General features: G+C 44.0%; 2 protein-coding genes and 1 long non-coding RNA gene across 3 annotated transcripts; 1 reads left to right on the top strand and 2 right to left on the bottom strand.

Annotated features, from left to right (window-relative positions):
• Nucleotides 1-4: 4 nt before the first annotated feature.
• LOC108444089 (transmembrane protein 43) lies at nucleotides 5-13,782 on the top strand. Its single transcript, XM_037532396.1, has 12 exons — nucleotides 5-232; nucleotides 2,296-2,445; nucleotides 2,936-3,070; nucleotides 3,519-3,613; nucleotides 4,973-5,022; nucleotides 5,269-5,338; nucleotides 5,417-5,487; nucleotides 6,681-6,802; nucleotides 7,679-7,753; nucleotides 9,051-9,152; nucleotides 11,437-11,554; nucleotides 12,061-13,782. The coding sequence occupies exons 1-12, from the start codon at nucleotides 221-223 to the stop codon at nucleotides 12,261-12,263; spliced, it is 1,203 nt and encodes a 400-aa protein (XP_037388293.1). The 5' UTR covers nucleotides 5-220; the 3' UTR covers nucleotides 12,264-13,782.
• On the bottom strand, nucleotides 11,601-12,053 carry LOC119261931. Its single transcript, XR_005129291.1, has 2 exons — nucleotides 11,814-12,053; nucleotides 11,601-11,782 (listed from the first exon to the last, which is right to left on the bottom strand). It is a non-coding gene; the product is annotated as an uncharacterized LOC119261931 (long non-coding RNA).
• A 3,074-nt stretch (nucleotides 13,783-16,856) lies between the features above and the next one.
• Nucleotides 16,857-23,014, bottom strand: LOC108444098 (transforming protein RhoA-like). Its single transcript, XM_017725069.2, has 5 exons — nucleotides 22,915-23,014; nucleotides 20,678-20,835; nucleotides 19,442-19,562; nucleotides 18,741-18,871; nucleotides 16,857-17,548 (listed from the first exon to the last, which is right to left on the bottom strand). The coding sequence occupies exons 2-5, from the start codon at nucleotides 20,831-20,833 to the stop codon at nucleotides 17,375-17,377; spliced, it is 582 nt and encodes a 193-aa protein (XP_017580558.1). The 5' UTR covers nucleotides 20,834-20,835; nucleotides 22,915-23,014; the 3' UTR covers nucleotides 16,857-17,374.

The raw sequence follows: 23,014 nt of genomic DNA, 5'->3' as shown, positions 1-23,014 counted from the left end.
CTTTCAAGGCGTCGAAAGTGAGCTGGAACTGCTCGAGTTTCTTCCACTAAAACGGATGTTGGCGTTTAATAACCGACCGTTCGTGAATTATTAGAAAAGAACTGTGTTTATTTTGCACTTATTGCATTTCTGACGTGATCAGAAAGTGCGCGAGCGAGTTTGGAGTTTTCTCTTCCTCGAGCAGACTTCCTTTCTTTCTGGGCGTGTTCCAAATCAAACCATGTCGGTGCCAGTAAGTCTGATTTCGCCGTTGTCCTGCACTGTTTCTCTTCATTCCTGTGTCTGGAAGCGCGCTTATCATCTGCTGTCTAACGCACTGGCTGCGGCTGCGGCGGCAGTTGCTATAACGCAGCATAGAGTTGTGTAGTACTAAAGGGGAAGTCCACCGATTTCTCAAACTTTCGCTATAATTAAGTGGTTGAAATGTGAACAGAGTCGCTCAGAGCGGTTTGGTGTGAAACGCTCCGTTCTAGATAAACTGACCGAGTCAGATCTGCGCACAGTGGTGGTGATAGGAACCAGACGTCCCCCTCTAAAAGCTCCTCACTGAACGTTCCTACATGAGATGGTTCTGAATTCACTGCCTGATGATCTGAGACGCTGTTTTATGATAGTTTAGAGAAGATTTTGTCTTTCAAAGCCATTCATGGTGGAGGGATACATAACATGCAGGGTGTTGTGAGGCAAAATAGTCCCCAAAGAAAACTTATTTCAGTTTTGGATGGTAAATAAAGTGTCTATATCTGTGTTGTACTCATGGCGACGCCTGGTTCCCATCACCACCACTGTGAAGACGTCTGAACCATTTCACACCAAACCCTCTGAATCCCTCTGTTTACATTTCACAGACTCACTTATGCTGAAATTTTTAATCATAGGTGGAGTTGCCCTGTAATGACTGCAGTGTTACTGCACTCTGTTCTCTACATTCAGACCCTTTGACCTGTTATGAACTGTGGATTAGATCAACTAAGCGGTAGTTTTTGTTATGCACTCTTGAATAAGATGGTTGTTCAAAGGTTCTTTAGTAAAGGCAATGGTTCTGTTTAGAACCTTAGAACGTTTGCATGCTTAAATGGTTCTGTTCGTGGTGAAATGGTTTCGATTGATGGAGATTGTGTTGTATATGGTTCTATATAGCACGAAATTGGGTTCTGCTGTTGTTACGATGTCAAGCTTGCACCAATAGCAGAACCCCTTTCAAAAAGGCTCTGTATAGAACCATATACAGCATGTTCTCCAGCAATCTGAAGAACCCTTTCACCATGCAGAGAACCTTTTAAGCATGCAAATGACTCCATATACAACTCATGGCTCTAGATAGCCATTCGCATTTATATTTATAGCTTTTAGCTCAGGGTTGCCCAAAGTGTGGCCCACAGGGCAAAGCTGGTCCCTGGGAGGACGTTTGATGTGGCCTGATTGACCGCAGCCCTTCAGCCAATGAGAGATTTTTATGTCATACTTTAATTCTATATTCAATTCTAAAACTTAAATACCATTTTAAAGGTAGTAGCAAATTATAGATGCATTTAACATATAAAATGCATTTAGTCTGGAACCTTTTATTTGTTTACACTTTGTCACATACCCCCCCCCCCATGACAAAAGTTTGGGCACCCCTGCTATAGCCTATATCAACTATAGCCTGTTTACATAAACTCAATTTAAACCACACGCATTACGCTGCTGTATTTAAAGGGCCCATATCCTAATTTTTTCCTTCTTTTTCATTTTTTTCAGTCTGTTTGTGATGTTTGTGTGAATTTTGGGCATCAAAAACAGTCGTAATTCATTTTCAACCTCTCCTTATCCCTTAGAGTTAAGCAGTACTGTGCCTTTAAGGATAATATATGTAAATGAGCTCTGTTGTGATTGGCTATTCCTCAGCTATCCTGGCTGAAACACTTCTTATAGCTCTGTGTACATGTGAGTGGGTGGAGCTAAGCTGCTGTAAGCTGGATATGCAGATATATGTAAATGATGGCATGTTTTGAAACTTTAATAATGTTTACACACGACATCAAAAGCTCGTTTCAAAAATTGTTTTTTGTTTTTTTATTATGTATTTCTATATTTATAACCTCTTTAGTTTCACCACCTACGTCTGTCTGTACATTATGTCATCTGAGTTTTAAGAAAACAGGACACTGGATGAATGAAAGACTGTTTTTCTGGGCTTTTGAGAAGCTGCAGGGATCTACCGTCAGCTCACCGCCAGTGTGGCTCTGCTGATGATGATCGTATTAAAGAGCTCGTGTCTACAGGCGGTGTTGTTGTTTGTGTTTGTGTTAGTTCTCAGGGACGGAGGGCCGGGACCAGCACTCCCGCATACACAGCCGACCCAACCCGGGTTTTCTGGAGCGTCTGGGGGAAACGATGGGGGGCATGATGGTGGGAGTGGGGCTGTTCTTCGTGTCCTTCTACGTGCTCTTCACTAATGAGGTCAGATCCCCCTTCATTTCGTATACGTCTCTATTTTCTCAGTCTGGTCATTTGTGCCACTCATGCATCGTCCCATGGTTTTATTAGAATTCATATTTTCTATCATAATAATCATATAGCAGGGGTCGCAACCCAAATGTTAGGAAGAGTCATTTTGTCCTTTCAACAAAAATCAAACCACCTTGGGAGCCACAATGTTTTATGTCCATTTTACAGTCTTGGCTGTAAATGTGTCTCGGTGTGTCCTGATGTCCTAGTATAGGCTATAAAATCTAATATAAACAGAAACGCAGACTCACTCTGCTCTGCTTTAGTCTTCAGCTCAGCTACAGCTGCTTTTCTCACATCTCCAGCAGGAAACTTTTCCACAGAAGTAGATCAGTTTCTAGAGTGTCTCTCAGTGTCCCTCGAAAAAAGTGGTCTTGGTGGTCCGGGCCGTAAATGAGCTTTTTTGGCCAAAATGTTGTTTTTAAAACTCCTCCTCCTGCAGGGCAGGGCCATCCGTACAGCGGCGTCTCTGGACGAGGGTCTCTCTCAGGTCCTCACTCTGCGCCCAGACATGTACGTTGACCCCCAAAACGACAATCGGCTTGTTCACCTGTCGGCCCCCCTGCGCACCTCTCAGGTAACGCAGCACTGTGAGCTGTAATACAGCCTGTGATACACAAGGGCTTCTGTTATTACTGTCCACTGTGTTAGTGTCTGATTTAATAACAGTGAGAAATACGAACGACCAGAACAGAGTATAATAATATCTCTCTCTCTCTCTCTCTCTCTCTCTCTCTCTCTCTCTCTCTCCCTCCCTCTCTCTCTCTCTCTCTCTCTCTCTCTCTCTCTCTCTCTCTCTCTCTCTCTCTCTCTCTCTCTCTCTGTCCCTCTCTTTCTCTCTCTCTCTCTCTCTCTCTCTCTCTGTCTCTCTCTCTCTCTCTGTCTCTCTCTCTCTCTCTCTCTCTCTCTCTCCTCTCTCTCTCTCTCTCTCTCTCTCTGTCTCTCTCTCTCTTTCTCTCTCTCTCTCTCTCTCCCCCTCTCTGTCTCTCTCTCTCGCTCTCGCTCTCGCTCTCGCTCTCTCTCAGCCTCTGTATGATCCGAACTATAAAGTGGCGGTTCAGGCGGTGAAGCTGAAGAGGAATGTGGAGATGTATCAGTGGGTGGAGTATCAGGACTCACGGTGGGTAAAGAGACCGTCACTGTGCATAAACACCGCACACGGTCACAAGACTGGGTTTTACCAACGTATGTGAATAAGTCGGAATGAACAAAAGGCACCAGCAAAACAAATAAAACAAACAGTGTGAAATGCTCCGTTCCAGAGGAACTTACTGGACTCGGATATCTTTACAGTGGTGGTGATGGGAACCAGGCGTCGCCATGACTACAACACAGATATAGACACTTTATTTACCATCCAGAACCACCAGAGAACCTACACGAGTCTTCTGAGCTCATATGGAATGTTGATGATGGAAAATAGTGGAAAATCTGGAATAATGAGTTTTCTTTGGGGACTATTTTGCCTCGCCTCTTTCTCATGTTTCGCAGGCTGAAGATTCTCCACAAGGGGGCGCTGTTAGCACTGTACTTTGTAATAGTGGTGTGTCACATGAATAACTCTGTAGCTGCGTTCCAAAGCGGAGGCTACGTTTCTCAGTCACTATGTCATAGGAGGCTGTTCCAGGGTGGAGGACCTTTCAAATAAAGCCTAGAAATGCAGCCTATGTTCTCAGGGATTTCGAGGACGCGTCGGATTGTCCTTCCCAGCCTTCGGTTCTCTGTGAAATGAACGATGTGAAGTAAAAAAACCAGTATCACGAAAATGGTGGGAAATGAAGCTGTTGGAGCAGAACTTGGTCAACAATGCAAGTTGTTCATGTCCTTAAATTCGTCTTCGTTACCTGATATAGTGTAAAACGACTGATTGATTGAAGCATTCGTCCATATTTACATTAGAGGTATTTGTTTGTATGTAGATTATCGTACTACATAAGCTTGTTGGCGTTTTAGCTACCATAGCAACAAACACAACGGGCTTCATTTCCTCTCAACAGTTCCCTCACAAGTTTTGCTCTGCAACTGCAGGAGGCGGGGCCTTTTAGTGACATCATCACACAGCCTTGTTAAGGCTGCTCCATCTGTGTGACCAATAGGCTACTAAGGAGGAGTCTTCATAGACACAGTCCTACTGAGGACCCACCCTACCTCGGATGCAGCCCAGGATCCTATCGTTCAGCGATAACAACGACAATAAAAACGACAACAAGGCAGGCCTGATGACTTCGGAAGCATCATCAGGATCGGTTATTTTTTTAGTAATAGAAGTTATTGGCCTTGGTCCAATGTTTAGATCTGATTGACCATTTAAACTGGTATTTTTAATAATCACACACAGTTGTTGCTCTGCTGGTGCATTTGGTCAGTTCCCACCTGTTCGTGGAAAAATGTCTTATCGTGAATTGTTCGTTGTGATATTCACTGAAATTTTTGCTATATTGCAAACCTTAATCTGACTGCTTTCGCTCTCGATACACAGGGAGTATAAAGAAGGTGGTGAAACCAAAACAGAGACCACCTACACATACAGTGAGTTTCATATTAACACTGGCATTGCTTATCAGTATCCCTACGAAACCCTGAATATCGGAGACACTGATCTGATATTTCTTCTGAAACTGCTGAGCTTTAAAACCACGTATTTGTAACTGAAGCGCTTTACGTAAGCTTTAAAAGTAGTTTATGATGCTGAAGCTACTCAGTCACTCTGTTAACCCCACAGGAAGGACTGCACAGTTGACTTAATGCTCGCTGTAATGCTGTCTGTGTTGTTAGATACTGAGTGGAAGTCTGAGGTCATCAACAGCAGGAATTTCGATCAAGAAATCGGCCACACGAATCCCAGGTAAAGTGTTAAATGTCACTTCGCTCTGCGTTCCCTTCATCCTGCAGTGCGTGATGGTGAGTGTGTTGTGTCTTGCAGTGCGATGGCGGTGGAGAGTGTGACCGTAGTAGCCCCCGATGTTTGGGTTGGGTACTTTTTCCTCTCCAAAGGTATTTATTTACCACGTTTATCTCCCTGTTTACCTCTTTATTCCAACAAACTTTTGCTCCTTGCATATGCGTACATCCCCAGTCCAATGCAGTTATCCTGTGTCCTGTGTGATGTGCACAGTCAGAGTGAGATGAGCAGCAGTGAGCAGTGATTGTGTTTTTAATTGATGTCAGACTCAGGAAAACGTTCACACGTCCTTATTAAAGAAGGCCGAGAGGAAGACGTCGTGTTCTGAGACTCATAAGCTGGACGTCCGTCCCACCGCCGTCTTTTAAAGATCAGAGCATGAACTTCGTCTCCTCTGCAGACCAGTTTCTGCTCCTCCGTGTTGAACGGTATAAACTCTCACTGTGACGCGACGCTCATGCAGAACGGACTGAAACTTTCCGATAGGGAATGTAATCGGATACGGGCGTTTACACGGATATTATTCTTCTATTTAACGGATCATTTACAGGATTAAGCCTCCTTAAATTTGATAGAAACTGTATTCCGAATAGCCTCAATTGGACTAGACTGTTCTGATTGAAGTGTATACATGGACGTATTGTATTCCGATTGACCTATTAGTAGGATTATTAAAGGATTATTAGGCTGCATGTAAACGTGGCTAATGACGTTGTGTGAGTGGCAGTTTGCAAAGATGCGGTGGCATTTCACGGGACTCGGCGCAAGCCTGTGTTTACTCTTACCCTCCTAGTGCTGGTGGTATTGTGTGACTGGGGAAGAATTGGATACGACTAAAATGGGGATGGACTTGGGAAGAAAAACAATTTGTCACATACAGCAAATAGCAATTGGGCATTAAAGTGTGCAGAAGTATGTTCTCTGTAGAGGATGCGTTCACTTATTTATACTATTTATACTTTGGAGCAACCATTTGGTGCCCCTGAGCAGTTGCCCAGGTCACCTATGCGGTAGATCCAGCCATGATCAGCACTATATAGCAGTATGTTACTGTAATTGTATTAGAATAAGAATGCAGCGTTCTAGATAGTACCTGTTCTCTAATGCAGGTCTAATAGAATAGAACCCTGACTGCGGAATCTGTCTATAATTGGTTGTTAATGAGTTTTAATTTCTTGCTTTGAAACAGGTCATTAGTTTTTTTCAGTTTGTGTTAAATGTGTGTGTGTGTGTGTGTGTGTGTGTGTGTGTGTGTGTGTGTGTGTGTGTGTGTGTGTGTGTGCAGGGCTGATTGATCAGATTAATAATTTCCAAACACTGCATCTGGGGGCGCTTCCTGTCACTGACCCTTTCCTCACCGTACATGAAGATTACTTCTACCACACTGCGAACCCCCGGAGACCAGAGGTAAAAACACACGTATATACGCTTAAGAGTGCTGTACAAACATTAAACACAAGCTTGATATTTTTCCGCCAAAGAAAGTGAAATGCTGAGTAAATTTGCATATGACCAGCACAGATGATGTCACACTGCCCCTCACAGACACTGGGACTGCTGTGGGCACCATAGAAACAGCCTAGCAACAGCTTAGCAACCACGGGGGATACCATAGCAATGGCCGAGCCACCGCTTAGCAACCACCTGGGATAGCATAGCAACACCCTAGCAATACCGTAGTAAGGCTTGGGATAGCATGGTAATGGCCTAGCAACAGCTTAGCAACCACCTGGGATAGCATAGCAGTGGCCTAACAGTGGCGTTGCAACACCTTATTAATCACCCAGGATAGTATTATAGCAACAGCTTATCAGCGCCTTAGCAACCACCTGGAGTAGCATAACAACAACCTAAAACCACCCTAGCAATTACCAGGGATAGCATAGCGGTGGACTAGCAAGGCTTAATAACACTCGTATGCATGCTAGTGCACACACACACACACACACACACACACACACACACACACACACACACACACACACACACACACACACGTTAGAAACGCTGTGAACAACACTGCAATGGATTTGCAAGAACTTTGTAACTACCTGTGTGTGCATAGCAACGGCCAACCTTAGCAACCACTGAAAATACACACACACATACACACACACACACATACACACACACATCCTGCCTCAGAGACATTCCAGTCACATTCTTCACACAGAGCTTAAACCACACCTCAATAGTTCTCCTAGAGCAAAAGTGACATAATGAAGAACCTGCTCTTTAACACTGTGTGTGTGTGTGTGTGTGTGTGTGTGTGTGTGTATCTAGGTTGGAGATGTGCGTGTGAGTTTCTCTTACGCTGGGCTCAGTGGTGAAGGGTCTTTCCCTGGACCACCCCAAACAGTGAGTAACGTACAGCTAACATGCATTTACACGACCCTCTCTGTTTAAAGCGATACAGATTGGCTACAGTACAGAACGCCATTCAAAACAGAGTCAAATGAAAACAATCGCTTCATCAGGCTGTCAGTCAAGGACCGTTACAGCCTGTTAAAGCGCTTTTCCACTGTATGATACTGGCTCGGCTCGGCTTGACTCGCCTCTGCTTTTCAGTTAGGCAGAAGTTGGTACCCGGTACTCTTTTGGTACCATCTTCATCGAGGTTCCAAGCGAGGTAAGCCGATACCAACCGGTGACGTGAAAACACTACAGTCTACTGGTTGGTTGGAGAGCCGCTAAACACAAGCGTAGCCTCTTGCCTTGCCTTTTTTGAGCGCCACCTGAACTCAGGTGTACTCTTTACAAACAGCTGCGCTGAGGTGGCAATATATCCGCAGTGGAAAACGAAGTAACTGGTACCAAGAGTGAGCCGAGTGGTGTCAAGCTGGTACCATGCAGTGGAAAAGTGTCTTTAGCCACTAAAACCAAATCTTTTCAATTTTTTTTAACCTAATTTTCTCCCCAATTTAGTCATTTCCAATTCCATCCACTAGTTAGGACCAATCACACGATACTATCAATGCTCGGAGGGTGAAGGCAGCACAGGCTTCCTCCGAGACCTGTGACACCAGCCGCCGCTTCTTGTCGCGGCCACCAGATCTGCTACGTCAGCTTAAAGACGCCTGAGCTGACTGGCATTGTGTTGAGTGATGGGGGGAGAAGGGGGGCCATCCTGCCCACCCAGAGAGAGCGAGGCCGATGGGGCTCTCTTGGACTCCCAGCTCCAGACGACTGCAGCATCACCAGGGATTGAACTCACAACCTCGTGATCTCCGTATGACAGAACCAAAGGTTGTGCCACTCGGGAGCCCCTAAAACCAGATCTTTATAGGAACGTCTGTTCACTCGGCCGTCTTTGTAACTCTGCTGGGCAGTTATTTCCAACCAAACAAGGCCAGACTCCTCTCTGAGACCGAAACACTCAAAACTGGTCAAATTCCCATGTAGAAGCATGTAAAAGCTTATAGCAGTTAGCAGTGCGCAAACTGCAGGTCTTCATATCCATAAAAAAATCTTTACGTTTATGTTTAAAAATCTAGAAATAGGCTAATGTATAGACAGATCCAGTCTTTCAGACGGCTGCTGCTGGTTTTAGCTGTGCTGCTGTACCTGAGCTGCTGCTACTCGGCTGTTTAGATGGGAGTGAACAGCCCTGATTTGGTCAGATGTTTAAGTGCGGTTTTGTTCTTCACTGGTGCAGGTGAGTGTGGTGGCCATGCAGAAGGAAGAGAGACTGAAGCCCTTTAAGACTCGATCAGGAGACACTCTGGAGATCCTGTACCTGGAGGAGCTCACCGCTGAGGTACGAGCTGCTGGGTTGTTTGTGTGTCTGTGTGTGTGTATATATTTTATATATATATGTATATAATGTACACACACACACTCACTGGCCACTTTATTAGGTGTTCAGTTGCTTGTTAACACAAATAGCTAATCAGCCAATCACACGGCCGCAGCTCACTGCATTTAGGCATGTAGAGGTGGTCAAGACAACTTGCTGAAGTGCAGACCGAGCATCAGAACGGGGAAGAAAGGGGATTTAAGGGGCTTTGAACGTGGCGTGGTTGTTGGTGCCAGACGGGCTGGTCTGAGTATTTCAGAAACTGCTGATCTGCTGGGATTTTCACGCACAACCATCTCTAGGGTTCACAGAGAACACCTTGTTGAAAGTCTGACAAGAAGAATTAAGACAGTTCTGAAGGCAAAAGGGGGTCCAGCCTTTTACTAGTACCTAATAAAGTGGCCAGTGAGTGTGTATGTATGTATATATAAAACGGAGCCCCGCTGGTGACATTCCGTATAAATAAAAATAATGCGTGCCCACGACTTAGTAAGTCATGGGAATGAGATGATTAAGTCGTGGGCATGACTTAGTAAGCCGTGATCTTATTCCCTCGCCTCACTAAGTCAAGGCCACTACTTAATCATCTCATTCCCGTGCCTTACTAAGTCGTGGGCACACATTATTTTTTTTTATGTCACCAGCGGGGCTCCGTTATAGATACACCAAAAAAAGTTCTTTGACTTGTAATCATAGTGAACCTGTTTTTGGCACTATATGGAACCATTTGCAGTCTTAAATGGTGCTTTTACATGGTGAAAAGGTTCTTCAGTTTAATACAGAATGCTGTTTCTATACAGCGCCAAAAAGGTTCTTCTAACAATACTCTTAAAAATGACGGTTCTTCAAGGTTTCTTAAGTAACAAAAAATGGCTCCATATAGAACCGTCAATGCTCAAAGACCACTTTTTTCATGAATAAAGGGTTCTTTGCATGGTGAAAGCGTTCTTCAGACTGATGGAGAATGTACTGTAGATGGTTCTACATAGAAAGGTTCTTCTGTTGTGACACATGATGGTGTACAGAACCATTCTCAGTCAAACTGACATACTGTTTCGCCATGCAAAGAACCCTTTAATCATGCCAAGGGTTCCTTCAGTGTTTATGGTTCTATATGGAACCCCTTTCATTACTAAAGAACCCTCAAAGAACCATCTTTTCTTAAGCGTGTACCATACCAGAACCCCTTTTGGTGCTATACAGAACCATTTAAAAAACGTTGTTTTCTGTAAACTTTATTAAAGCTCATATGTCTTATCTAATGCGGTTATCTGATATTTAAGCATATATCAATCTAATCTGATCAAGTCAGGATGTTGAGTTCGCTATCAGTGTCATCTCTGCTCTAGCAGTGATTCTGACAATTAATCCAGCAAAGTTTTTCCTTTTAAAAGGCTAAAAAGTAAAAATGGACCTGATAACAACCCGTTCATAGATGCAGGAAGATGCGCTATCACCGTGCAGTCTGCTGACTCAGCACTGCTGATTCATAAAGAACATAAATCATTTTTATATCGAGTTTGATTCAGTGGAACTACTACTACTTGCTTTTGTCTGTGTCTAGAACCAATGGTGTAGCATTATCTAGAACAGTGCATTCCTTTCCCAGAAAGGCTTTAAGCCTGTAGCAGTCTGGAGTGTTACTGCACTGTTTGAATTAAGTTAAGTGATACTTTATTAATCCCACAATCGGGGAAATTCCACCTCCACCTTTAACCCATCTGTGAAGTGAAACACCACATACACACTAGTGAATACACACACACTAGGGGGCAGTGAGCACACTTGCCCGGAGCGGTGGGCAGCCCTATCCACAGCGCCCGGGGAGCAGTTGGGGGTTAGGCGTCTTGTTCAAGGACACCTCAGTCATGGACTGTCGGCACTGGGGATTGAACCGGCGACCTTCCGGACACAGGGCCGGTTCCCTAACCTCCAGCCCACGACTTTATGTAGTTGGTTACATTAATTAAATTCCTATTCGATCTCTGTTCTTGTTTCAGTGAGTCATGAGTCATAAATAATTCAAGTAAAGATACGGTATAATGTGGTTCTAGCTGGTGATATGTGAGACACCTGACCTGTCCATGCTCCTCCCATTAACATGTTCTTACATAGCAACTGTTGCTAGGTCGGAGAAGCTTTGCAGAATATTGACAGAATTCCCGTTCACCCTCATTTGAACTGATTTACAGTTACAGTCACTCGTGATCCTGATAAGAGTGGTTGTGTGTGTGTGTGTGTGTAGGAGGTCTTTGCTAAAGAGCATAAGCTGAACGATATGAAGACGTGGGCTCTGAGGGCCGGTGGGTGGTTCCTCATGTTCCTCGGCATCAGTCTGACGACTCGCATCATCTACACACTGGGTAAACCAAGTTCACACGTGTTTTACAGCATTTTTCCTGTGGTAGCTTCATGTTAGAATCATTATATACATTAATCTGCAACTTGAGTTGCTAATCACATTACTAGTCTCTAATAACAACTTGAGATTTAACTTGTGTTCATGTGGGCAGTTCAGGTCCAGAAGGTAAGAACGTCTTCCGTTCCAACAGACTCACATCTCAAAGACTCCAGACTCTACAGACTCTCACCTCAAAGATTGCAGACTCTACAGACTCTCACCTCAGACTCCAGACTCATTTAAGACTCACACCTTAAAGACTCCAGACTCAACAGACTCTCACCTCAGACTCCAGACTCATTTAACACTCAGACCTCAAAGACTCCAGACTCAACACAGACTTACATTTCAAAGACTTCAGACTCGACTCAGACTCCCATTTCAGAGACTCTAGACCTGACTCAGACTAGGAGGTCTGTCATCGGTCTGTGTGTATTAAACACTGTTCTGTTTCTCTCTGCTCTTCAGTGGACTGGGTTCCTTTGCTGAGGGATCTGGTATCTGTGGGTTTGAAGCTGTTCGCTCTGTGTGTGTCCTGCTGTCTCTCTCTGCTCACCATCGCTGCAGGTTGGCTGTTGTACCGCCCCCTGCTGGCCGGCCTGATAGCAGCGCTCGCCCTTGTCCCCATCCTCATCGCACGCTCTCGAGCACCGGACAAAAAACACCAGTGACTACTTAAAAGAAGCCGGGTCATTCCATGAATACTTAGCTGTAGAACCAGAGCCATTTTATGAGGAGTCTGACCGCTTCCTATTTCCCTGATTATATCAAAACCAGGACTGCAAAATGCCAGACGGCGCCCACGACGAGTCCTCAATGAATGGGAGCAAATGGAGCTAAACGGCTAAAAATGAAAAATAGCTTCTAATCACCCAGAACGTTTAATTTTAGACAGCAGAGGTTTGTATTTCACTAAAACAGCAAAGAAATCTTACCTGTATGTTTCATTTTTTTTTTACAAAACAGAACATTAGTACTGCTGATTGGCTGGTGAGCGGAGCAGCTCTCATTGGCTGTTCATGCTCATACACGTCATGATCGTACTTGAGGCTCTGTTTTAAACTCCTATAACTCGAGTTTAAAAGCTCTTAAATATTACAGCAGTGATGATGTGATTTTGCTCTAATGCTCCATATTAACCCATTTATTCAGGACTAGCTCGGGGGCGCCCTCTAGCGTTCGAGAAACCCGGAAGACATCACAGAGTGGAAATTCCCCTCACTAAGTTCTCTGGTGAAACTAAAGCTGAGAGGAAAGACGGTCCATCAGGAAAGTCCTTTAGGTCTCCTCCGATTGGACAGGCTTGACTTTCAGTTTCAGTTGTCCGGCTAACCAACATTTCTTGCTTTGTGGAACGGCCCCCAGGTACGGTGGGCACTGCAGCCCAGCGGTTACAGCACTGCAGTGGAACACAGGTCACTTACAGAAGCACTTATTTGTATATACACAGAAAAAAACTGCACTCAAACAGTATCGGATTATTAGAAATGGACTAAAATTAAGTGTTTTTTTTCTCCATCTTCCTATAAAAGTTTACGAAGACATTTTGTCATTGACTCTCTGTACATATACGTTGGAAATACTGTGCAGCCAGGAAAACTGTTTTAAACCATTTATCTGGGCAGTAGGTGTGTTTTTGGCAGTAAAACACTGAATAAAATTATAATAAATATTTTAAAAAATCATAAGTACAGTAATCAGAATGTGTTAAGTTTTGAATATGTAGGTTAAAAGAACACAGGTTTGGTTCCTTCTGTCTCGTCACCTGGTTTCATTTAATAAAGGATTGATTGGATGAACCAGGTACTGTTGGTTACTGTAAATGCTGGACTTCCTCCAGAAGACCTTTGGAAGTTGTTGGTTTAGCTACACACATCAAATCACAATGGATTGCTTGTTTGTCTGTTTGTATTTATTGTTACGTTTGTGGGGTTTTTTCCGTTTTTTTTATTCTTACTGCCCAGATAAACAGCTCTACAGATCATTTTCTCTTTCCTATATCATCTTCTGTGTACATGTAATACAGTGCAAAAGTCTTTGGCACATCAGTGCATTATTTCAAACCATTTATCTGGACAGTAAATGAGTTTTTGCTTGTTTTGCAACACAGACTATTAGAATAAACACAAACATCAATGCAGTAAAAAGTTACTAGACGTTTGAGGAATAAAGTTTGAAGTTTTCTCAGCACATCTGATTTAATGTATTATGGTACCGATTAACCCGGAATCTGACTATACACTATATTGCTAGAAGTATTCGGTCGTCTGGCTTCACACGCATATGAAATTGAGTGACATCCCATTCTTAATCCATAGGGTTTAATATGATGTCGGCCCACCCTTTGCAGCTACAACAGCTTCACCTCTTCTGGGAAGGCTTTCCACAAGGGTTAGGAGTGTTTATGGGAATTTCTGACCGTTCTTCCAGAAGCGCATTTGTGAGGTCAGACACTGATGTTGGACGAGAAGGTTTGGCTCACAGTCTCCGCTCTAATTCATCCCAAAGGTGTTCTATGGGGTTGAGGTCAGGACTCTGTGCAGGCCAGTCAAGTTCTTCCACACCAAACTGGCTCATCCACGTCTTTATGGTCCTGCTTTGTGCATTGGTGTGCAGTCATGTTGGAGCAGGAAGGGGCCGTCCCCAAACTGTTCCCACAAAGTTGGGAGCGTGAAATTGTCCAAAATCTCTTGGTGCTGAAGCTTTAAGAGTTCCTTTCACTGGAACTAAGGGGCCGAGCCCAACTCCTGAAAAACACCCCCACACCATGATCCCCCCTCCACCAAACTTTACGCTCAGCACAATGCAGTCAGACAAGTACCGTCTCCTGGCAACCGCCAAACCCAGACTCGTCCATCGGATTTCCAGACGGAGAATCGTGATTGGTCACTCCAGAGAACACGTCTCCACTGCTCTAGAGTCCAGTGGCGGCGCTTTACTCCACTGCATTCCACGCTTTGCATTGCGCTTGGTGATGTAAGGCTTGGCTGCAGCTGCTCAGCCATGGAAACCCATTCCATGAAGCTCTCTACGCTGATCTGAAGGCCACATGAAGTTTGGAGGTCTGTAGTGATTGACTCTGCAGAAAGTCGGTGACCTCTGCGCACTATGCCCCTCAGCATCCGCTGACCGCTCTGTCATTTTACGTGGCCGACCACTTCGTGGCTGAGTTGCTGTCGTTCCCAATGGCTTCCACTTTGTTATAATCCCACTGACAGTGGACTGTGGAATATTTAGTAGTGAGGAAATTTCACGACTGGACTTGCTGCACAGGTGGCGTCCGATCACGGTACCACGCTGGAATTCTCTGAGCTCCTGAGAGCGACCCATTCTTTCACTAATGTCTGTAGAAGCAGTCTGCAGGCCGAGGGGCTCGGCTTTATACACCTGTGGCCATGGAAGTGACTGGAACACCTGAATTCCATCATTTGGATTGATTTCCATCAATTAATATTGGGTGTTTTGTATTCATTGGTATTGGTTATTCTGAGCAAATAAACACCTGTGGACCAGATAGTCAGCTCTTTAAATATAATATGGCCAACTTTTGCACAGACCTGCATGCACGCACACACACACACACACACACACAGCATTAGTGGGTACTAAAGACGCTCCTCGCTTGCAGGGAGATTCACTGTGAGGCGCTTTGAAATAATTCAAGGGAAAGCTCCTCAGACCAACTTGCACAGATAGAATAAATCTGTTTAAAGGTGTTAAACGTTTCCGTTTGGTCAGATGTTTTGAATTTGTTTGCCTCAGGGTCTGTATGAGTCTGTAAATAGCTGTGTTTCCATCCACGTTCTGCGCAGCCGTAAAGTGAAAGTGCATCAGGGTGCACAGCCACGGTCCTGGAGGGTCAACACAGTCTGATGGTTTCACTGCCCAAACACACCCATTAAACCTGGCAATTAACAGATGAGTAATCCGGGACCGGAGCTGTGCACCCCTGAGGAACACAGAAAAACTGTAAGCTTTCCATTAAAGACTTCAATGCTTTGTCATTTCCTGCAAAAATGGACACACGTTCTGATAGATTGATAGTTGTTTGATGTTTTTACCCCAAATTTATGCGTCACAACTTCCCCATAACCCACCGAGCCTCGTTCACCATCCACTCACTTGCGCTTTTTCCACGAAGATTCTAACATTCACCAGTTTGTTTTGGGTAAAAACTGAATCTACAGTCTTAAAAAGAAAAGCTGGTTCTTCAAGGGTTCTGTAGTTAAGAAAATGGTTCTAGATAGTTGAACACTCAGAGAACCCTTTGAAAGGATTGTGCTGTAGACGAAAAGGTTGTACGGCACCCAAAAGGTTCTATTGTTACAACGTCAAGCTTGTAACCCTTTTCAAGAAGGTTCTATATGGAACCATCTACAACACCTTCTCCTTCAATGTTTACTACAGAACACTTGAAGACACGCTCAAGAGAACAAAGGTGAGAACTTTAAGATCACATCATGAATCTGACGGAGACTTTTCTTAGGATCTTTCTCAACAACACACTTAAGAAGAAACTTGGGAAGATACTGAAGAATGAGGTCTGGACCAAGATCAGGGCTGGGACCAGGGTGTGGGTTGGGGTTAGGATTAGAGCGGGTTTAGCATTAGGAGGTCAGGGAACCAGCTTTGCAACCGGAAGGTCGCCAGTTTGATCCCCTGAGCCAACAGTATGTGACTGAGATGACCTTGAGCAAGACACCTGACCCCCAACTGCTCCCCGGGTGCTGCGGATAGGGCTGCCCACCACTCCCGGCAAGTGTGCTCACTGCCCCCTAGTGTGTGTGTGGTGTTTCACTTCACGGATGGGTTAAATGGAGGTGAAATTTCCCCGCGGTGGGACTAATAAGGGTCACTTACAGGAAATGGTGGTCAATTTTAGTTGAATGCAACTTCAAAGTAAATTAAGTGTCTACAAAGCATCTCAAGTGGACTACGCAAATTTAGTGTTACCAAAAAAATACCGCAGGATGGAAACGTAGCGCAAGTGAAAACGGTTGTTTTCTTTATTGTGGTGTAAATAAAACAGTTCTCTAATCTGTTTTGAGGTCCGTCTGCATGTATAATCCACTTCTCCCATCTTAACGGGTTTTTTAACAAATAAAAGCCAAAGCTTTTTCTTACAATCTCGAACGCCGCCTGCTGAATGATTTCCTGCTCAGCGGCTCAATGAATGTTGCTCCAAAGCAGTAATTCAACAGCCACAAGCTTCTTAAAAAGGTTTTTTTTAATACACAAAGATACCAAATTAGGTTCCTGTTTGTTTTGAAAGAAAAAAAAAAAAAAAACACCAAAGAAAGAGAAAAAAAAAAGAAAGAGTTTCAAGTCTTGTCCAAGTGTATGCATTCCAGAAAACACACAGACGCGCATGCTTTCTGTATTGCACGTTGGTCCTGATCATCTTTTTCGTCTTCATTGCATATTTGAAATCCGAAATAACTGCATGGGCTAAAGGTCACAGTGAAGGACAAAATGCACCAATACGAGTAGCTCGGTTAAGCAGACGCGACTCGGAACGTCGACTGGCAGACCCATTTTTACCGTTGGCTCGGCGCGAGTTAATATGGCAAATTCAATTATGTGTAAGGTACAATAAACAGCATTGCTCCTTATTCTGCCTCTTTAAATACTGACAAAAAAAACTTCCATAACTAGTTGTACTGGTTTTAAAAGATGTTAAAATAAAAAGCGGTTTACGTTTGAGCACAGTCATTTCAGGCCGAGGAACCGGGAGGGCGGGGGCACTCCCCTTCCTTCCTCTCCCCCACAGAGTCCTGTTCGTTTACAGTAGGAGGCATTTAGTGCCCTTCTTGCCCTTTCTGGCCTGCAGCGCCGCCCTGGTGGCCATTTCGAACACGTCCCTCACTCCGTCCTTCGTCTTGGCGGAGCACTCCATGTATCCGAAGGCGTAGATCCGGTTGGCCATGTCTCTGCCCTCTTCTGGTTTGACGGGCTCCTGCAGACAAGAGCAGCGGAAATTTTAAAGTCAGCGTGAACGGAAAAATGATTATTAATCCTCTCTCTGTGCTGCGAGGTGTTGGGTCTCTGAGCTAGCTGAGCGTTTTCTCGTCATCAGAGGCGGAGGAGGTGAAACATGATATCACTGGCTAACATTTTGCCCCGCCCACTGGCACACCGTGACATCAATAAAAATCTGAAGACATTTCAGAGGCAGTAGCCGAGTTACTACATTTTAATTTAAGACATTTTTCTCTTTATAATGACGACAGTTCACATTTCCGGTATGATCGGGGCAGTCGTGGGCTGGCGGTCAGGGAACCAGCCCTGTGACCGGAAGGTCGCCGGTTCGATCCCCTCGGCTGACAGTCCATGACTGAAGTGCCCTTGAGCAAGACACCTAACCCCCAACTGCTCCCCGGGCGCCGTGGATAGGGCTGCCCACCGCTCCGGGCAAGTGTGCTCACTGCCCCCTAGTGTGTGTGTGTATTCACTAGTGTGTATGTGGTGTTAAATGCGGAGGTGGAATTTCCCCGTTTGTGGGATTAATAAAGTATCACTTAAATATAATCCCTATTTATAAAGCACAGGGCGAGGCGACACACCGTCACGTCACCATAGTGGTGAATTCAAACTCAGACCCCCCCACCCCCTCGTCTTTGTCTAGTTCCTGCTAGCATTCCTATGGCATTTCTAATAGTATGTGAGCGCTAAGCTAACCCTGGGACATATGAACACTTTTGACCATTCTAGATTAAACACAAACATCTGAATCTTGCGAAAACTCGAATTCCCCGTGTTTTATCTGATGCAGTTTTACAGTAAAGAGGTTTTCATTTCTGTTGAAGCGCTTCCTGTATGGTTAACATTAATAAATCCTGTGTAAGGCCGGTTAGCTCTACTTTAGATCCCAATCAGAAACCTATGAGACTTTATTAGCCACTGTTTTATCTTAAAGTAGCAGCACTCTGGAAGCGACAGCTAATAACCTTTATTAATGCAAACATACTAACATTATTACCGCTGCTTTAGATGTCAGCCCTGGCTTCATCTGTTCATCTCACATCTGTTTTATTTAAGCGTACAAGTTCAGGGCGGCACTCCCAGGTCAGTCAGTCAGTCAGTCCAGATTTATTCCAAGTTAAACAGCTAACAGAGTCGGGGGGCTGTGAGGGTCTCCAGCATCGTACCTGCTTCATCTTAGCCAGCTCACGGCGGGTGTGCTCGTCGTTACGCAGGTCCTTCTTGTTGCCCACCAGGATGATGGGGACGTTGGGGCAGAAGTGTTTCACCTCAGGAGTCCATTTTTCTGGAATGTTCTCTGTATTGGAAAACAAATATACAAGGTTTTTTTAATAAAGAATGATTTATTACTGGAAAGTGTATTAGCTCTGTTATCTGGCTGAGAAATGCCACAGTTAAAAAATTAATATATATAAATTAAAAGCTTTGAATTCACAAGTGAAATTGTATTTGTGGTTAATCTCCTTCAAATCGATGCATTTTCACAGCCCCATTGCTGGGAGATCTTATTAGACATTCAGTGTCATGCTGTCTGTTTTCCTGCGTTATGCATAACCTGAGAGAGTTTTATGTTGATAATAAATCTGGGACCACTTGTTGATTTAACAGTAATTATCGAGAACATCTGTGAAACTCAGATTTGGAGTTAATGCAGTATTTAAGAGTGGAAGTATTTCTCGTTTTTACTTGTTTAGTCATTCTGAAAATCTCTGGTTTTTAACAAAATGTTTTAAATCAAGATTTCTTGATAATTCTACACTGACTGACCTGATTTTTTCCCCAACATTGATCTTTAAAAATAGCCTATTGTCCCTGCTATAACAAATAATAATAATAATAATAATAATAATAATAAGCAAACACTCACCAAGACTGTCGGGGCTGTCGATGGAGAAGCACATCAGGATGACGTCAGTGTCTGGGTAGGAGAGCGGACGAAGCCTATCATAGTCCTCCTGGCCGGCTGTGTCCCACAGGGCCAGCTCAACCTGACCACAACACACAACACAGTCAACAGACATCGGAGCAGTTCCGCCAAAATTACTCCGACTTCTGAATAACTGGCAGAAAGCGGTGACGGTGAAGAGAGCACCTCGGAGCTGAAGTCAGAGCCAATACAGTTCAGGACATACCGGTGACTGTGTTGCTGGTTCTGATAGGGCTGCACTAAAACAACAGAACTCGTTTATTTATTTTACACATTTCTACTTACGGTCGGAAAAGACCAGCATTTCTACTCATGCATTTCTAAAAAACAGACCCCAAAAATGAATCACATGGGAATAATTCCAAATAATTGGTACCAAACTGTTGGAGATTAGAATAATATTATTCTAATAATATAATTATTAGAATAATAATGTTCAGTCACATTTTTTGCATTGCATAATTTTGCTATTACTAAAAAAAAAATTTTAAAAAACCCCAAAATTTTCCTAGATTTTGGGGTCCAATAACACACGGAAGTAGTGTCAGAGCGGATTCCTTCATGCTAAACTGGCTGCCACTCTCCCGGTTATGGAGCTCAGACCTTCTAATGTCCGTTTTTTAACAGTAAATAACGAGATTTGTCTGTAAATCCTGCAAAATGCTTCATAAAAAAAGATCTCTCTATTTTATGTAATGAACATTTTAGGCCTGACACACCGTCTTAAACACACCAACATACGAACCCATCCTTGCTGCATTAATCTTATTTGTATTTATTCTCATATTAGCGAGAGCAAACAAACGCTTGCTGCCGGGATTCAGGCAAAAACAATGCGTATAAACAGAAACAGCTTTTTAATGCTTATATTCTCAGGAGCCTAACGTTTCTGCACAGTGCTACACACAATCAGAGTCATGCAGTATTTTAATGATGAAAAAAGGACAAAAACTTTGGCCTCTTGCCACATAAAACACTGCGCACTCAAATGATAAACGATGAGGTGTGACTTTAATATTACACCCTAAACCTCAGGGAAGTAAGACGGGATTACGCATCATCCAAAACCAATTTCCAGGAACACAGGACGGGGTTAAGGACCAGTTTAGTAGTCCTGCGTTCCTCTTTTTCGGAGTGAGATGCCCCGGAATGAGAGATGAACTCGTCTCACTTTACCTGTTTTCCATCCACTTCAATGTCGGCCACGTAGTTTTCAAACACTGTAGGCACGTAGACCTCGGGGAACTGGTCTTTGCTGAAGACGATGAGGAGGCAGGTCTTTCCGCAAGCCCCATCTCCAACTATCACCAGCTTTTTACGGATTGCTGCCATTTCTGAAGCGACAGGAACAAACGGCACGTCAGTAAAAGCCGATTCTCAAACAAACGCGCTGCAGGCAACAGAGCATTCATTACTCATGAGTTATGTGGCAGTACAACACAGGACATACGGTGGATATTGCAGGACGTCTAGACTCTTAAAGATGGTTCTTCACGGGTTCTTTAGTAAAGACAGTGGTTCTGCTGCTGTTACAAGCTTGACGTTGTAACAACAGCAGAACTTTTGCTGTTAGACAGACACATTCGTCAATCTGAAGAACCAATTCACCATGTGAGGAACCGTTTAACACGCAAGGTGTTTACAGAAGCACTGTATTTACTAAAGAACCGCTGAAAAAACGTCTTTTTTTAAAGCGCAGAAGACTGACCACTCGCATCTAAAGACAGCACAGCTGGTCCAGTTTAACTGGATTTAGTGCAGCACGGTACAGATTAATCCAATTATTCAGTAAACAAAAAGCACAACACGCCAAATATTACATGTTCAGTTGACAGAGAGCAACAGAGGAGCCCCGACACTGGACACTTAAAACACTCATATATGAGCAGCTTTTAACAAGTCCTCTAACAGCACTCTATTACCCTCATGTCCTAACCCTAATCCTTAATTTGGGTCTTAATTTAATGCCTATTTCTATTATTAAATGTATTGTTTATTATCACGTTTTTAGTGACATTATTTCAATTTCTGTTCACATTTTCAGTTTTAGTTGTCTTTGTATTCTCTCATTTGTAAAAGCACTTTGAATGATTACAGTCTATGAAAGGAGCTATATAAACACACTTGCCTTGCCTATATGTCTCTCTCTCTCTCTCTCACACACACACACACACACACACACATACATACATATATAGCTGTTGTCGGAAGAAAACAGTTTTGTCAGTTTTTGACATAATTTCAAAGCACCTGTTGCCCTTTACATTGTGTGTAAATTTCTTGATGAATGGAGCAAGAGGAACGGCCCAAAGTGACTTGGAAAGACGTCTGGTTCCATTGACTTGCATTAAAACTACAGTATGTTTTTACTTTCTCCTGTAAAGTTCCAATTTTGGAGATACGAGGTTTTCTTCTGACAGCAGCGATAGATTATATACACACACACACACACACACACACACACCCATATATACATACATACATACATAAATACAGACACATATATATTACACAGTCAGCAGAAAATGGAAAAATGTGACAACTGTACTGGAATCAAGCTCAACCCATCAGTGCTGTGCAGCGCCTTGTTTATAAAGCCAACCAGATGACAGGCCGAACCCAAACAGCCAGTCGGCCAACCTTAGTTTACAGACATTTACTGGCTTCCACGCCTCTGCGGATAAACCGACCTGCTCAAATGATCAGACAATAACATTATCTGCTCAGATTAAAGCGAAAAAACTCAATTTACTGCTAAAAATCTTCACATATCACGCTGGACAGCTCGGCTCAGCTCAGCCTAACTCATCATATGATCAGCAGGCTAACGTCAGAGGAAAGGCTCAAAACCCGTCAGGTCACCTAAACAGCGCATCTTACACACCTAGCTGAGCTTACTCGGCTCTCTAGAACACAAACGAACTCTTAAAGCCAGCGCGCCAGCCGGTTATCTGCCCGGTTTGTGGAAGTAAACCGAGCCCTGGCTGCGAGGCCGAAGTTGGCTTCCTATTCGAACTCCCCCGTTCCACCTTAAGTGGTGCAGTAGTTACGGTCTGGCGCCCGAGACAGACCGACTGTAAGTGCTGCAGCGTTTAAGGTGGAACGGGAAAATTCGAATAGAAAGCCAACTTCGGCCTCGCAGCCAGTGTGCCGTTTACTTTTTAAGGGTGAACGTTTAAGGTGGAACGGAAACCCCGAACACAACGCCCGGCTGAGAGTTATTCAGCTTAGCCGCGTTAGCTTAGCACTAGTTACTTATCGGCTTCATAAGCGGAAGTCTGAACTTAAGACCGAAAATGACCGATTTGCCGCGGACAAAACTCCCGTTTTCAGAGCCGTGCGCGGACACAGTGGTGCGCACATATAAAGCCGGACTGCGAAGCCGCGGATGAGGGGAGAAATCGCGTTTTTACCTTTGTGTTTGACGCTCGGCGAGGTTTTTTCCGGTCTCCCACCCTAAAGGCTAATCTGCGTCCTCTGCCCGATCGGCACCGCGCATGCGCGCAGGTTTCG

The sequence above is a fragment of the Pygocentrus nattereri genome, chromosome 21 (assembly GCF_015220715.1).
Source record: "Pygocentrus nattereri isolate fPygNat1 chromosome 21, fPygNat1.pri, whole genome shotgun sequence".
Classification (NCBI taxonomy): domain Eukaryota; kingdom Metazoa; phylum Chordata; class Actinopteri; order Characiformes; family Serrasalmidae; genus Pygocentrus; species Pygocentrus nattereri.
The sequence above is the reverse complement of the archived record's forward strand: the minus strand, read 5'-3'. Positions and strand labels throughout refer to the sequence as shown.